The sequence below is a fragment of the Medicago truncatula genome, chromosome 6 (genome assembly GCF_003473485.1).
Source record: "Medicago truncatula cultivar Jemalong A17 chromosome 6, MtrunA17r5.0-ANR, whole genome shotgun sequence".
Classification (NCBI taxonomy): Eukaryota; Viridiplantae; Streptophyta; class Magnoliopsida; order Fabales; family Fabaceae; genus Medicago; species Medicago truncatula.
In genome coordinates, this window is record NC_053047.1 from 20,442,071 (window position 1) to 20,457,794 (window position 15,724).

The following is a 15,724-nucleotide window of genomic DNA, read 5'->3' on the forward strand; positions in this document are numbered from 1 at the left end:
ATTATAGGAATTTGGCAAGAATCCAAACCAAAAAATATCGGATTAAATTTTGGTCACCAAAGGTTCCTCCTTTGGAGACGAACTTAATTTAAACTTTATTTTAAGGAAGTAACTTGTTAATTAGCTCCATAATCATCAATAAAATAGTATTACATAACTAGAATGAACTATATTAGGCATTTGGCAAGAATCCAAACCAAAAAAGTTCGGATTAAATTTTGGTCACCAAAGGTTTCTTCTTTGGAGAGGAACTTAATTTAAACTTTATTTTAGGGAAGTAACTTGTTAATTAGGTCCATAATCATCATAAAATTAGTATTACATAACTAGAATGAACTATAATAGGAATTTGGCAAGAATCCAAACCAAAAAATATCGGGTTAAATGTTGGTCACCAAAGGTTCCTCCTTTGGAGACGAACTTAATTTAAACTTTATTTTAGGGAAGTAACCTGTTAATTAGGTCCATAATCATCATAAAAATAGTATTACATAACTAGAATGAACTATATTAGGCATTTGGCAAGAATCCAAGCCAAAAAAGGTAGGATAAATTTTGGTCACCAAATCTTCCTTCTTTGGAGACGAACTTAATTTAAACTTTATTTGAGGGAAGTAACCTGTTAATTAGGTCCATAATCATTATAAAAATAGTATTACATAACTAGAATGAACTATAATAGGAATTTGGCAAGTATCCAAACCAAAAAATATCGGATTCAATTTTGGTCACCAAAGGTTCCTCTTTTGGAGACGAACTTAATTTAAACATTATTTTGGGAAGTAACTTGTTAATTAGATCCATAATCATCATAAAATTAGTATTACAAAACTAGAATGAACAATTATAGGAATTTGGCAAGAATCCAAACCAAAAAAGTTCGGATTAAATTTTGGTCACCAAAGGTTCCTCCTTTGGAAACGAACTTAATTTAAACTTTATTTTAGGGAAGTAACTTGTTAATTAGGTCCATAATCATCAATAAAATAGTATTACATAACTAGAATGAACTATATTAGGCATTTGGCAAGAATCCAAACCAAAAAAGTTCGGATTAAATTTTGGTCACCAAAGGTTCCTCCTTTGGAGACGAACTTAATTTAAACATTATTTTAGGGAAGTAACTTGTTAATTAGGTCCATAATCATCATAAAAATAGTATTACATAACTAGAATGAACTATAATAGGAATTTGGCAAGAATCCAAACCAAAAAATATCGGATTAAATTTTGGTCACCAAAGGTTCCTCCTTTGGAGACGAACTTAATTTAAACTTTATTTTAGGGAAGTAACTTGTTAATTAGGTCCATAATCATCATAAAAATAGTATTACATAACTAGAATGAACTATAATAGGAATTTGGCAAGTATCCAAACCAAAAAATATCGGATTAAATGTTGGTCACCAAAGGTTCCTCCTTTGGAGACGAACTTAATTTAAACATTATTTTTGGGAAGTAACTTGTTAATTAGGTCCATAATCATTGGCATACCCCAATTTTTGACCTAAGGTCACACCGACACACGTCATTTAACCCTGTTCGGGCTCCAACTTCTCAGTGAAAATCTCGACAGATAGGTATTTTGAAATACCTCATTTTGATTCCGAGTGGGGCCGTTTTCTCTCAATTTTATTTAGGGTTAAATATGTTTTTGGTCCCTATAAATATATCAACTTTTCGTTTTAGTCCCTCTAAAATTTTCCTTCGATTTTTAGTCCCTATAAAATTTTCGATCTTCACTTTTGGTCCCTCTTTTAAAGTAAACTCATATGTAGAATTCATATTATTTAATAAAATTTTCCAGAAAAATTCAAAATATTATAAGACTCACTCCAAAAAAAATTCAGAATTTTTTAACAAAACATGAATTTAATATGAATTTTTATATTTTTTACGGTTAAAAATTCATATTTAATTTGTGTTTTGTTAAAAAATTCTAATTTTTTTAAGTAAATTTTTTTAGAATATTTTACACATTTCTTCTTAATTTCATTAAAAAATACAAAAATTAAATTAAATATAGGGACCAAAAGTAGTGATTGAAAAATTTATAGGGACTAAATGTTGAAGGAAAATTTTATAGGGACTAAAACGAAAAGTTGACATATTTATAGGGACCAAAAACATATTTAACCCTTTTATTTATTTTCAAGGTTTCCATCTTTTATTAAATTCTTTTTAATTTATTAACTTTAATTTCGTTTTAAATTTTTTTATTTTATCTAATCATTTAGTCCTCATCCTTGTATTTTATTATTATTGTTTATTTATTTTTCTTTTGTCCAAAAATGGTCCAAGTTCAACGCATCCCAAAGCTGCGATCTGTCACGCGTTCCAATCCAAACAGTCTGTATGCTCAATCTCAATCCAAATCCAGTTCAAGCCTCATCCGCAAAAAACTCAGGAACACAAACGCGTCTCCATCTTTCATCCAAATCCGATTCCATCCCAATCACCTAATTTCTGCGGATTTTAAACAAACCCTAGCCTCAACCCAGCACTATAAATAGAGCCCTGCACAACACAAGAACAACACACTGGATCACACAGCAGAACACGGAAAAACGCAGAAGCAAGAGCAACACACAGAGAAAGCCAGAGACGCGCAGCAGAATCACACAACACAGAAGAAGCAGATCGGAAAAGCAGAGAAAGACAACAACCGATCCAACCGCAAGGACACAGCAACAACAGAACCGATCCATACAGAGTACGAATCAAGCCGGACCAGAAAACAAAAAGTGAAAAGGTAGTTTTTTTCTTCGTTTTTTTTTAGATCTAGGTTTGGGAACTTATTTTCTGGAAATTGTGGGTAAAGAATCGAATATGGAAGGATAAACCGGTTCTAAAAAAGTATTTTTTTTAAAAAAAAGAGGAGCTTCTAGCTCCGGTGCGGCGGCGCCGCCGCGATAATTCGCCGGCCACCGCACCGGAGTTCTCCCGGCCGCCTTCCCCATTTTCGGAGAAGAAGAAAGAAGTGAAGGGAGAGAAGAGAGCATTTTGTAAGAAGGAGAGAGAAACAACATGTAAAAATGAAAACCGGTGTAGACCAACCCGGTTTTTTTTTTCTTGCCCAACCGAGGCCCAACAGCGCGCCTCTACCCTTTAAAGCCCAGTTCTTTTTTTTCAATTCCTGCACCCCCTGTTTACTGTTGCACCCCTCTCCCTTGCATTTTTATTCATATTTTCACGCATAATTAGCTCTATCTCGCATATGTAATTATTTCCTTTACGTTTTTAGCTAGTTCTTTTATTCTGCATTATTTTCTTTTATTGTTTTTTTTTTACTTATGTCATTTACTTTATCGCATAATCGTTTAGAATGTATTTAGGTTTTTAATGTAATTTATTTATTTTCGTAACTTAGAATGTAAATTAGGTTTAAAATGTAAATTATTTCCGTCATTTACTTTCCCGCAGACCATAGCATGTATAATAGGTTTTTTTTGTAATAGTTGTAGGTGTGTATGCCTTTCTCTCTATGTTTCTAGATTAGGTTAATGGTCCTTGTGGTGGTCCAACGCCACCATGAGGTACCTACGCTTTTATCTTTTCTCGCTCCGTTAGTGTTAATTTTTTAGTATAGCTATCATTCAAAAAACAAAAAAAAAAAATGAAAATAACAAAAAACACAAAAACATTTTTTATAATAAACCTTGATCCAAATCAAGTGGTCGTCTTTTATTTTATTTCTTTCATAAATCAAAATTGCAATCAACTTTAAATTTACTTTAAGTCATTTTCTTTTAAACCTCAAACCTGGCTCAACTTTTGTATTCAGCTATCATCGTCTTTTGTTTATGAAAATCAAGTGAAATTGGTTCATTTTGAAATCATTTATGTTATTTCAATGAAATTGAAACCGACTATTGTTATGAAATTTGAATGTTATTAGAATTGATGTAACATTGAAACCATGTATTGTTAGTTGATTTTGAAACTGTTTCAACATGAAAAGTTAAGATGAAAAGTCGTGATGCGTAAAGCATCACTTTGAATATGATCGGTTTTTAGTATTATTTTGTTGAAATTTTTAATGAACGACACCGAAATGGGTCGTATTGTATATTATGTGATTTATATATTTTAGTTTATTTTTAAAGCTGCCACCCCAAAATTTTAGGTCTGGCTCCGCCACTGCATCATACTTTCTTTCAAATTTTAGCCACAACAATATCAAATGTCCGTGTTCCAATGTCGGACACCAACACTAGTGATTACATTGAATTATATAGTTTTCTCAAAATTTTATCGGTTACGAAGTGTCAGTGTTGTGTTTGTTGTCGGTGTCTGTGTCAGTGCTTCATAGGTATTGTTTGTTGAATTTTGCAGAAACTCATTTATTTAACTGCATTCTGTTGTTTACTTTTATTTTTTCGTTGCAGGACAGGTTTTATTTGTTGCTCGAGATGAAAATGTATGTCACTACCATTCTTTTCAAATTTGTTGCACAAATGTTTCAAATTTATCTGTCTGTCTCTCTCTTTCATGAGTTATTATTGATGTTTAATGTTCGTTTTCATAGCTTGGAGGAAAATGCCGGTGCACTAACAAATTTTGAGGTCCTTGATTTCTTACGAGCTAAAGGAGCTTCGAAAGATCCATCAAGGGTTCTTGCCAAAGTAGCAATGTCTGAGTACAAGGTTTGTTATTCTGATGAGACAACAAATCTCTCTTCGATTCGTGATTTTAGTTTTTGGCCAATAGATGGTAATAATTTTTGTGTTTTATTGGTGGATTACTGTGTTGCATCTTTTACAGGTTTACGATTACTTGGTTAAAACTCCCGCTGGTTCTCAAACAAGGGAAAGCGTCAAGGAGTATTTCACAGCTATTAAACAGCATGATCTGTCAGAGGCGGAGGTTTTGAACGTTTTAAACATCAGACCAGCTTCTGAAGTTGAAATATATCACGTAAGTATCATAACTATGTTGTTCTCATTTATTTGATGTCTGAGTAATCTGTTAGATGCTGCACTAGCTCTGCATTTTCTTAGTCTATGTCCACATTTTTTGCAATATATTTTTTCTGTAATCTGTGTTTAGCTCTAAATGTCGGGTTCAAATCTTTTTTGTTAACTGGTTACTGGCAACTCAAGTTTTTTTCTCTCAAAAAAAAGTAACTCAAGTTTTTTGAATTTTGACATGAATAAGTATCAGGTTATAATGTAATTTATATTTTTAGTTAAACGTCAAAACCAATGAAAGCCTTTTCCTATTAGATAGGAAAATGCTCACCAATCAAACTCTAGAGTATTGATGTTTCCTTATTATCTAAAAAATATCGTGTAGCAGTGAACTAATACATAATAATTAGTAATATATAAGAAACTGTTATAATCTGCAAGGAGCGTAGCAGCCACGCCACCCGCTATAGCGGAAAAAATCAGCCCACCGCTACTAGCCGCAACGGAGCGTGTCGTATGTGAATAGCGTTCAAAGCTGCCCGCTATTCGGCAGTGAGGGGCGGATTCAATGCTGCCAAAGCGGCCGCTACACACACCACGCAAAAAGATGGTTTTGCCCATTACTTTAAACCATTTTAAGGGTGGTTTTGTAATTTTTGAAACGTTAACTTCATGAATTATGAATACTTCATGAATTTTAAGTATTGTTTAAGGTATTTTAGTATTTCTTTTTGAACAATATGGTATTTTAGTGTTAAATATATTAGTGTCCACGCAACAAATATATTATGATCTTCATTGTACATTTTTTGTATCTTTTCTTTCAATCGATCTCATTCTAATTTCTACACCAATAATGATATTATGCAGTAATTTTTGCCCAATTAATATTGGTATCTTACAACCTTTGAGCGATTCTACCTTCATATTTTCATTGTAGAATGACATAGGCTCATTATCATACTTGTTATATGTTTTTGTAAAATGCACATTGGGGTAATTGCTGGCTTGTTGTTTTGTCTTGGAAATGCGTATGGATTTCAGGACCATCAAGTTTGCGTGTGTCATGTTAAATACTGATTATGAAAAAAACGTTGTGCATGACTTGTTAAGCCTAGAAGTTAGTGTATTGTGCTGTGTTTGATTCTGGACACCAATTTCTCCCATTCTAGTTAAGGGTAAAGTATTGATTTGTCAGACTAACAATATGCATTTGAATGTCATGTATGTACCGTTGCATAATTATGATAAGTTTGTTAACTTTTAATTATTACGCAGATCATAGAAGATTGTGAGGAGCGTTTTCCAGATGAAGAGGTAACTGAAATAGTAGAGAAGGTGGGAAACACATTGCCAGCACCACCAGACAAAGCGACACCAGAAGAAATCACCAAGGGCGATGAAGAAACAGAAACACAGAAACATGATGAGATTAGTCAAGACCAAACTGAAGATGGAGAACAAATGGACACAAGTTGAGAATTAATTGTCACCTCGATAAGTTATGAGTAGCACTAAAGGATGTCACGAAGTTTATTAGGCAAAATTTTGAGTCTGTGAAAATGATTTTTATGTGAATCTAGGGTAAGTCTAGTGGCTGTGTTAGACTTTGCTTCTACAGGAAACTTTTGGCATGCAAATGATGGCTTTGCTTACACTATAAACAAAGCTTGTTAGATTTTCTTAAAAAAAATTTAACCATTGTTTTTTTCTTGTCCAAAATTATATTTCATACCTTATGTTCTGGTGATGGTTGTTTTGAGTTTTCTTTGTTGTGATGATAAAGAATACCAACATTGTCGCAATTGTGCTGTGAAGTGTACGAGTTTCTGTGATAGAACACGAGAAAATTCAAATGGAAATAAGTGATTCTGTTACTTAGACAACGAAAATAATCAGGAGATAAATCACAATTGAGGTCTTTCCCCTATAACTAATAGTCTTTCCCCCTCCTAAGAATCTTCTTATCTCAATATATATTTCTTAGATAGAGTACGGTTCAGTCGCCTTTTTTGTTCGAAAAAAGACTTCAAACATTACTTTTTAATTTATTTATTTTTGCTCGAAAACTAAAATACATCTAATTACCTTTATGTGACTTTTGAAATCATGTTTTCACATTTCTTTTCTATTTTAAGGTTAATCTGTTTAAAATTGGGTTTTATTTATTTTTTTCTTCAGAAAATTCAAAATAAATATTTTAACATGATTTCAAGAGCCCAAAAAGGTTGGTAGATGTGTTTTAATATTTCCTTAAAAAATACTTAGTGTTTTTTGAAGGATAACATGACCGAGCTGAATCTCCAAAAATAAAAAGACCGAGTTGAATCGTAAGCGTCTGAACCTTAGCCACTCCTTTTTTAAAATAGCAATATTACAACAATTTTAATACACTAGAGTACTCTAATTATTACAAAAGTTAATGATTAAGAAAATATTTCTCTTTTGTTGAATCTCACATTCCATAAAAAAGTAAGAAAAATCATGTTTCTCAGTCATATAATGAAGAGTATAGAGCATTGGTTCAAGTCACTTGTGAACCCCAATGCTAGTACTCTTATTGCATGATTTTCATACTCCTTTTGTGATAACTAATCAGCTCAATCCATTTTTTCACGAAAGGACTAAACATATATAGATGAATTATCATATCATTAGAGAAAATATTTAAGCTCACATTTCTGAAAATTAGGCAGCATGCATTTATACCAAGCCTCTTCGTTTAGCTCATTTTCAACGACTACATTTCAAGCTCTCAAAGGGAAAAGTTATTGAAGGCAAAGAAATAGTAAGAAATAAGAATTCATGTTGAAGATCTTGTAGAACAGAACACATACTGAAGGCATATCTGGAAATGTTCAATCAGAGACAATTTTGACAAAATAAAAATGAAACAGCAAATTTTATTTAATTGCAAAAAGAATTCAGATATCCCTATGAACTATAGGGTATCTGGTCAACAACAAAAGTGTACAAGTCAACTATATCAACATTTACAACAGTATGTTTTTATTTACATAAAGTTTTCCAACTTGTGTCCTATAATGTCAGTAACTGGTCTTGGATGCTGAATCTTCATTCAAAAGGGTGATTAACATTCAAATGGCAGCAGGGATTAGATCCTCTTCACCATTAGTTTGTTGATTATCTTCCAATACCATCCAGTCTGAAAATGGACCCTGAAATCATATGACTCTTAAGTAACTTTTCTGAGTTCACTGCAACGGGCATGAATTATATTTGAATATAGGATATTGCATACTACCACGACTAACCATCATAAGGAAAATTTTCAATTTGAATAGAAATGTGCTGCCACTGCTCGATGGCGGAGGGTGGGGAGACACCATGTAAGATGGGGCATTTCAAAGAAAGCGGTGTGAACTTGACCTCACATGGGTTATAACAAACTCATGTTAGCTCGTGGGTTGAGTAGTATGGCCCAAATATCTCGTTGTATAAGTTACCTAATTTTTTTGCAATCCAACCCACCTGTGAGCTGGATTAGCTAATAGGTCAAAACCCATTTGGACAGCTCTTATTGAATTGCACACAGTAAGTAAGTGGCATCACTCTCTACATATGCTAATAATAAAGTATTTATCACATCAATCCAACACTTAGAGTATATATATATCAGTTTTCACCATCCATATTAGCGGTCTCCAATGACACAATGGGTAAAAAATGGTTAAAAACTGGTTCTTGCATATAAAAACCAACGTAAGAATCTGTAAACTACAAATTGATAGATAACTACCTTTCCTTCCCGTAGGACTCTGGGAGGCAATTTGGTCATGTCAACCACAGTGGACGACTGAGCCACTCTTACACCACCATCAACAACAAAATCAAGACCCTGAAAAACCGAAGTGATGGTTTTAATATCTTTTGTAAAACCTATAATAAATCAGAAAACTTTTTTGGTTTGGTAGAGCCAAGCATACCAAGTAGATTTGTTATAAATAGTCTAAAAATCATGTATTCAATTTTAAGCACATTCTTCATGTGTAAAATGTAAATGGAAAATTCTTATCTCTAAAGAAAAATGACTACGTAAATAGAATGTGCAGGAAACTGACAAAAATAATTTACTAAACTTAAAACTTTCTCTCTCTAAAAATATCTCTGCCTTCTCTCTAACTTTCTTTCCTCACCGTTAGTTTTTTTTTCCCTTCCAATCCAAAAGCCTACTTTCACCATGTAAGTCTAGTTGACGGTGGTGTGATGAGTTTCTGCTTCCATGTAGATTCTCCACATCCCCGATGCAGCTCAGAAAGCTTTCGTCGTTTCTTTGTCGGAGGCTTTGTCGGTTGCATTTTGTACCCGTAACAGGGAATGGTTGTTAAGATCTACTTGTTTTAAGTTTGTTCTGAGCACCATGGGTTTCATTCCGGTCTCATATCAACCATAACCGACCTTGGCAACACCACCATCATGTACTGTTGGGTCGTTTCAACCGGCGTTCCTGATCTTCTCTTCTTCGGCGAATCTCACACCACTTTACCTGTTCGATCTGTAGCTTTTCAAGCTCAGTGTGTTGCTGCTCTCATGGGAGCACATGGTGTGAGAAGTTTGTATGTTGTTGGTGTTAGTTATGGTGGCTTTGTTGGGTAAAGTTTGTCGGCGTTGTTTTCCGGAGAGAGTGGAGAAAGTTGTGTTGTGCTGTATTGGGGTTTGTTATGGAAGATAAGGATATGTGAGATGGGTTGGTTGTCGTTTGCATTTTGAACTGTGAAGGGAATGATTGTTCAGATCTACTTATTATAAGTTGTCCTAAGCAACATGTGTTTCATTCCGGTTTCAACATGTTATGCACTGGTGGTGGTTCTGAAAATCGTTGTTGGCGCAGCCACGGTCGTGTGAGGAGGCCAAAGTTTTGGTGGTGACCGTGGTGGTGTGGTGATGTTGAGGCTGTGATGGTGGTTTTCGTGGTGGTGATGCAATGATGTGAGGAGGTTACGGTTCTGCGTGGCGTGTTACGAGTTTGGTGGGGTGGCAGTTTAGGTTGTGTGGTGGTGGTGATGTGGTTGAGGAGGACACGGGTTTCGGGTTCCGGGAAGTGCTGTTCAGAACCGCCGTTTTTGCTCCACCATTGTTTCTCTTTTACTACGGAGATGAACACATTCTCCTTGTCACAAGCGACTGCCTTTTTATGATATGGGTTGTGGTTCTGCTTCAAACCGGCATCGCTGCCCGTGTTTTGTTGTTGGATGTCGTCTTCCTCTAGATTTATGTTTGTGTTGTTGCTTGTTTCTTGGTGAGGATGGTTGGCGGCGTAGTGATGTAGTGATGGTGGTGGTTATGCGCGGTGGTGATGCAATGGTGCTGGTGGTGAAGTGTGGTGGGGGGTGATGATGTGTGGTGGTGGTTGGTGTTTTAAGTGAGGAGGCGGGTGTTTGTTGGGGTGATTTCCTTTGGAGGAAACCTCTCTTACACGGGTCCATGTTCGTCGTCACTAGCTCTTGTTTCTGCTTTTCGGGTGGTTTAGGTGTTTATGGAGTTTGGAGGGTGCGTGTTCCGTTGTGTTGAGCCTTTTCCTTTTGATTTGTTTGTTGTTTTACTTCGCATGCCATGTCTTTTGTCTTACATAATGGTTTTCGTTGGGCCGGTTACTTTTGCTTCGAGATCGGGAGTCGGGGTCTAGCTGCAATCTTTGTTTGACTTGATATGGTTTTTCTCTGGTGTACCGAGGGCAAGGGGTGCCCTGCTAATTTGGTTCTAAAGTCTAGTGGGCCGATCACTTTTGATTCGAGATTGAGAGTCAGTTCTTTTACTCAAGTTGGTTTTTGGTCACTTTTGTTTTGTACATTTCCTATTTCTTGTTTTTTTTACAGCCTATTTCTAACAAATATATAAAAATAATAAAATGCAACTCATATATTATTTTCCCTTTTGTTTGGGAAGGGGCTAAAATCATTATATTTTACAATTATTTACACTGGAAAAATAATCATGCAATAGAAACGGTGATACCTCTGGTCCATATGTATCCGCTATCATAACTGGATCAATCAACCATTCGTCTTCGTTCAGGAACTTGATGCTAACATAAAGAAGAAAAATTCTAGGGTAAGAATTAGGGACAAGCATCAACTTATATGCTCCATACTCTTGTGCACCAATTATGGAAAATAAGGGTCCAATGCCCTAATGACATTAAAGGTTATATGCAGGCATACTGAAAAGAAATTGGATAGATAATTCTAATAATTTTGGTTGGATCTAACTCAACCTTACGAAACCGGCTTGTATGTTGAGAACCGCTAAAACTTTATAAGCACTACTTAAGCCATGTCTTTAGGCAATGTGGGACTAAATCCACCCGTTCACATCCATCACAAATGAAGGCGTTGAAAGCTGCAATGAAGGCAACCCAAATGTCGCAATAAGGCAGCTAGGGCTGACCACAACCAAGGTTGAATTTCCAACAATAATAATAAATCCACGTTGCCAAAACTGGCTGATGTGGCTGCCGAGGCACTGAGGTGGGGGTGGAAAACAGCCTCACTGCCTGAGATAGGCTGATGTAAAAATGGTTAGATGATGTAGCCACATCAAGACCAAGTGTTTGCTTCTGCATCATGCATGTTCCGCCAACTTATTTACCTTCATTTAGAACTTTGCTCTGAAGCTAATGCGAATGGGTATATACTCTTGGGCTTTGTTTGCTTTGAAAGAACAGCATAATAGATGATCATATAATACTTCAATCACACTTGATTTATTTTTTAAAATTTTTTATAGTGTCTTTAATTCAAAAAAGAAAAGTAAGCCCTCTCGTCCCCTCCCCTTCGAAACCCAACTCGTCGCAACGAAACCTTAAAGGCTTATAATAGTACATCAGCTTAACTTAATATTATCTTGGTCCGATTTGTCATCATATCATATTAACCATTTCCGTTTTAAATATCTGCATCACTTCATTGGTGTGACAGTGCCATCTTATCTTGCCATTTCAAAGTGATGTGTTTTTCAGGGTGGTCTCCTCAACCTACTTTTGGCCTAATGTTACCGAGTAAAATATCATTTTTCCAAGAAAAAAAAGGATCCAACAAATTAAACATACCTTGTGCATATTAATGGTGTACTCATCTCCTTTAGTATTGCTTGACAAATGGCATCATCAGGCATACGGACACCCACATTTTTTCGTGCTGCATATTTGGCAGCAGTAGTCCCAAACCTTATACACTGTTTTGGTAATGCTTTGCTAGCCATTAAGATGAACGTGTACTGTCACTCAAACATGACTAGTGTAAGCAAGTAACTGTAATTGTCAATATCTATACAGCATAAACACTAAATTGGTAACAAAACAATAGGATTCACCCAAATAAAGACACGATATTTTAAATTGTAGTAAATATAGGGAGAATAACATGTTTAAACGAGAAAAATCAACTGCTGAATAAGAATGACTGAATAACATAACAAATATGTTATTAATCTCGGAAAGGGGCTAGAAGTTCCCAACCCCGAAACTGCTAAAGCGGAATAGCAGTTAATGGGATGACCGCTGTTGTGAAGACTAGAGAAAAGTATACCACTAAACATAAATTCGAAATCTGCGCAGAAACAGAGATGAAAAATAAAAGAAAACAGAGGCAAGAAGCGGGAGATTGTCATCGTCGCCATAGCCAGAAAATAGAGGTGAGCAGAACAGATGAGAATCCTCCTACAGGGTTATTCAGAGAACCTGAACATCAGTCACTGTCTTTGTAAATAGCCGGCTGCTACAGGGCTATTCAGCCTCTATGCCACTGCTATTTGCGGCCACAAAATCCGTTCGCACAAAACATACTGCACCTGCGTTTAGCTCTGCACTAAACCCAAATTCTACTCAGCTATCGCCCACTAACAACATAATAATTATTCGGACGTAGTCTTAATGGCTTAGATACACAACGACAACAACTTAATATAAATGAACTGACATCCTTTCATCTAACACCTACGATGTAAAGGTCCTATGTCTTGATATTTCGCATGATACCCATAGTATTTTTTAATTTTTTCTTTGGATAGACAAATATTAGTAAGTTAGAAATTATGTTAGTTTTCAGGGATTGAACTCTTGAAATTCTTGGTTAAATCACTAGTGCTTAGAGATTTTTGGCAAACAGGCATGTTGAAATTTTAGCTATTATTTTGTTTTTTCTATACACACACACATCATTCTTAGCAGCGTTATTCCACTTGGCAAAAATCACCATGAAATAGATGTCAAGCTACTTGATAGTTCATGATCTGTATAAAAAATAGCTCAGCTTGTTGCACATATGTAATTCCCCCCCCCCCCCCACCACAACCAAAAATCATTAATATGCTCACAAATTCATTAATTAACTTTCAAGAGAATACTTACAGGACCAGGTAAGCAATGCTTAACAGCTTTGAATAAATTTGCATGGCCTTGACCATCAACCACACGGAAACCCAGATGTGTACTTATCTATGTCGCTAAATGAGTGGCATAAGATGCTAAGCGGCTACAAGTAACAGAGGTACCATAATCATCAATGACTTCAACAAGTAGCATTACTGAATACAAACATACATGAAGAAAATTTTGATGATGTGATCAACACATTAAATCTAAATAAGATGTAAATTAATTGGACACGTGTGACAAGCACCACTACATACAAATCCAATTGGTAGCGCAAGAACAGTTGAGTAAAGACAAGATAGCTGTGTTCCTCACCTTTGAACCGTCTATATTCTTGATTCTGCAATGCAACACAAATATACTCCTGTTTAATTCAGTGATTTAGGGGGGTAAAATGTGGTTCAATTGAGATTAACAAACTTATATTATATCTACGTAGCCGTTCAATGGTTGAGTTGTTTGTTAGGTCACATGCTATCGCATATCTATGTGTAGGGAAAAAAAACAATGACATCAATGAATTTGTTAACATATAGAGATTAGAAGAAAACTAATCCTCTCCTACTTACTCTTAAATAAATGGATAATATATAGTTAACGGTCATTTTAGTCTCTGAATGTGTCAAGTGTTATCACTATAGGTCCTGCATTAGTCGAAGTTACAAAAATATTCTTAAATGTGTCTCTTCATAAGTTAATTTTGCCCTCGAATATGACGGGAAACTTCCCGGCAGGTCACCCATCTCAAAATTGCTCCAAGTCAAGCACGCTTAACTGTGGAGTTCTTATGGAATGAGCTACCGAAAAGAAGATGCATCTTGTTGATATAGGTAGTACCAAACAAATCTCATAAGCCTTCCTTCGACCATGTAGTCTCATACCTACACAGCCTCAGGATCCCTCTCATTCCGATGTGATTCTGTTTTGCCTAGAAGCTGCCAGGAGCCGGACCACTCCCCGCCCTCATCAGCCTCGGGCGTTACATGCCCACCAAGTGGAGGCGTTACAGTATCCGACCCAAGGAGTGACTAATCTGAGGGACCAATTGAAACGAGCAAAACCATGTATGGACTGGCCCAACACAGTAAGTAAACACAGAATGTTTGTTAATGAAGTTCGGCTAATTGTGCCTAATTCTCCAACAGCAGAGCAGTTGCAGTTCCTTTTTATTATTATCAGTGAATGATTATGATTTACATTGTACAACCTCTATTTAAATATTACAGTCCGGATTGTAACATAACCCCCTGGGTCTGTTTGTTCAATCCAGCCCACTTCTTAGGTACCTTGAGCCATACTCAACAAAGATGCATTTAGTTTTAATTTTGATACATTTACAGACTATATGACCTGACCACCAAACTTCTCATTGAATGCATGTGTGTCCGACACTGATACATTTTATTTATTACATTGATTATTTTTTCTTCATTTTCTCAACTTATTATCGATTTTGGTTTCGGTGTCCGTCTCTCTGCTTCATTACAATCTATACCTCTGATAAAAAAAATTGTGTCTGATGTCCGATACTGACAAATGTGATTACGTTCAAATAGTTTATTTTCTCAAATTATTATTACGGGTTTTGACTTGTCAAGTTGTGTTTGGTGTTCGTGTCTGTGACACAATTAGTGACTAAAATGACAGTTTACTAGTTCATTTCATTTTTTATTTTTTTTATAAAACAAATGATAACAAATAAAAAAGAAACATATTGAAGTTAAAGCAGAGCAAAGGAAAATAGATAGATAGATAGCACTGACAGTGTATCAGTAGGAATGACTCCAACAGCACCTTGTTTCAAAAGATTAACAACAGGTTCCAATTTCCACGAGTCAGAACCAAAAGGGTCAGCTTCAATGTAAATCAAACCTCCATCCTGTAATATAAATATTGCAGTATTGAATTCAGTTGAAAGTTGAAAGTGTAAAGGGAAGAAGAGGAAAAAGAGTAATGAATAAATGACCTTGTTAAAGCGAGTATTATCTGTGTATTTAAGACGCTTTGGGCTTCGTTTAAAAGCCATTGATACTCCTCCTCGGGATTTGTGGTGGCTGTGGCTTTGTGGTTTCCAATGAGAGAAAGCGTCGAAAAGCCATGGAGGTTTATGGCCACAAATACAAGCTGCCATTTCCATTTCTAATCGATGATAATGGATGATGATGATGATATTGGATGATTCTCGTGCGTGCCTTGTAGCACCGAACAATGCAGAAGAGAATTTAGTGGTAAAGGATTCTCTAGTTGGAAGGAAAAAGGTCCCATCAAATCAAATACTAATAATATATCCAATTTTCAAAATCATTTTTTAATTTTTTAATTTTTTTTTTTTTTTTGTCTTAGATGAAATGGTAATCCACTGAAAATAAACTCACACAACTGTGAGCTCCTGGGTTCGAACCCAGGTCACAACGTCCGACCT

General features: G+C 35.5%; 1 protein-coding gene and 1 non-coding gene across 2 annotated transcripts; one reads left to right on the forward strand and one right to left on the reverse strand.

Moving 5' to 3' along the window:
• Positions 1-4,288: 4,288 nt before the first annotated feature.
• LOC120576153 (DNA-directed RNA polymerase III subunit RPC9) lies at positions 4,289-6,661 on the forward strand. The gene is made up of 5 exons (XM_039827182.1): positions 4,289-4,312; positions 4,394-4,420; positions 4,529-4,646; positions 4,765-4,917; positions 6,189-6,661. Exons 2-5 carry the CDS (start codon positions 4,413-4,415, stop codon positions 6,387-6,389), a joined length of 480 nt encoding a protein of 159 aa, XP_039683116.1. The 5' UTR covers positions 4,289-4,312; positions 4,394-4,412; the 3' UTR covers positions 6,390-6,661.
• Positions 6,662-7,782: 1,121 nt separating this feature from the next.
• On the reverse strand, positions 7,783-15,550 carry LOC25496380 (uncharacterized protein YciO). The gene is made up of 9 exons (XR_005642118.1): positions 15,269-15,550; positions 15,066-15,181; positions 13,734-13,787; positions 13,618-13,642; positions 13,279-13,402; positions 11,980-12,146; positions 10,887-10,956; positions 8,671-8,769; positions 7,783-8,089 (listed from the first exon to the last, which is right to left on the reverse strand). It is a non-coding gene; the product is annotated as an uncharacterized protein YciO (transcript).
• Positions 15,551-15,724: the final 174 nt, after the last annotated feature.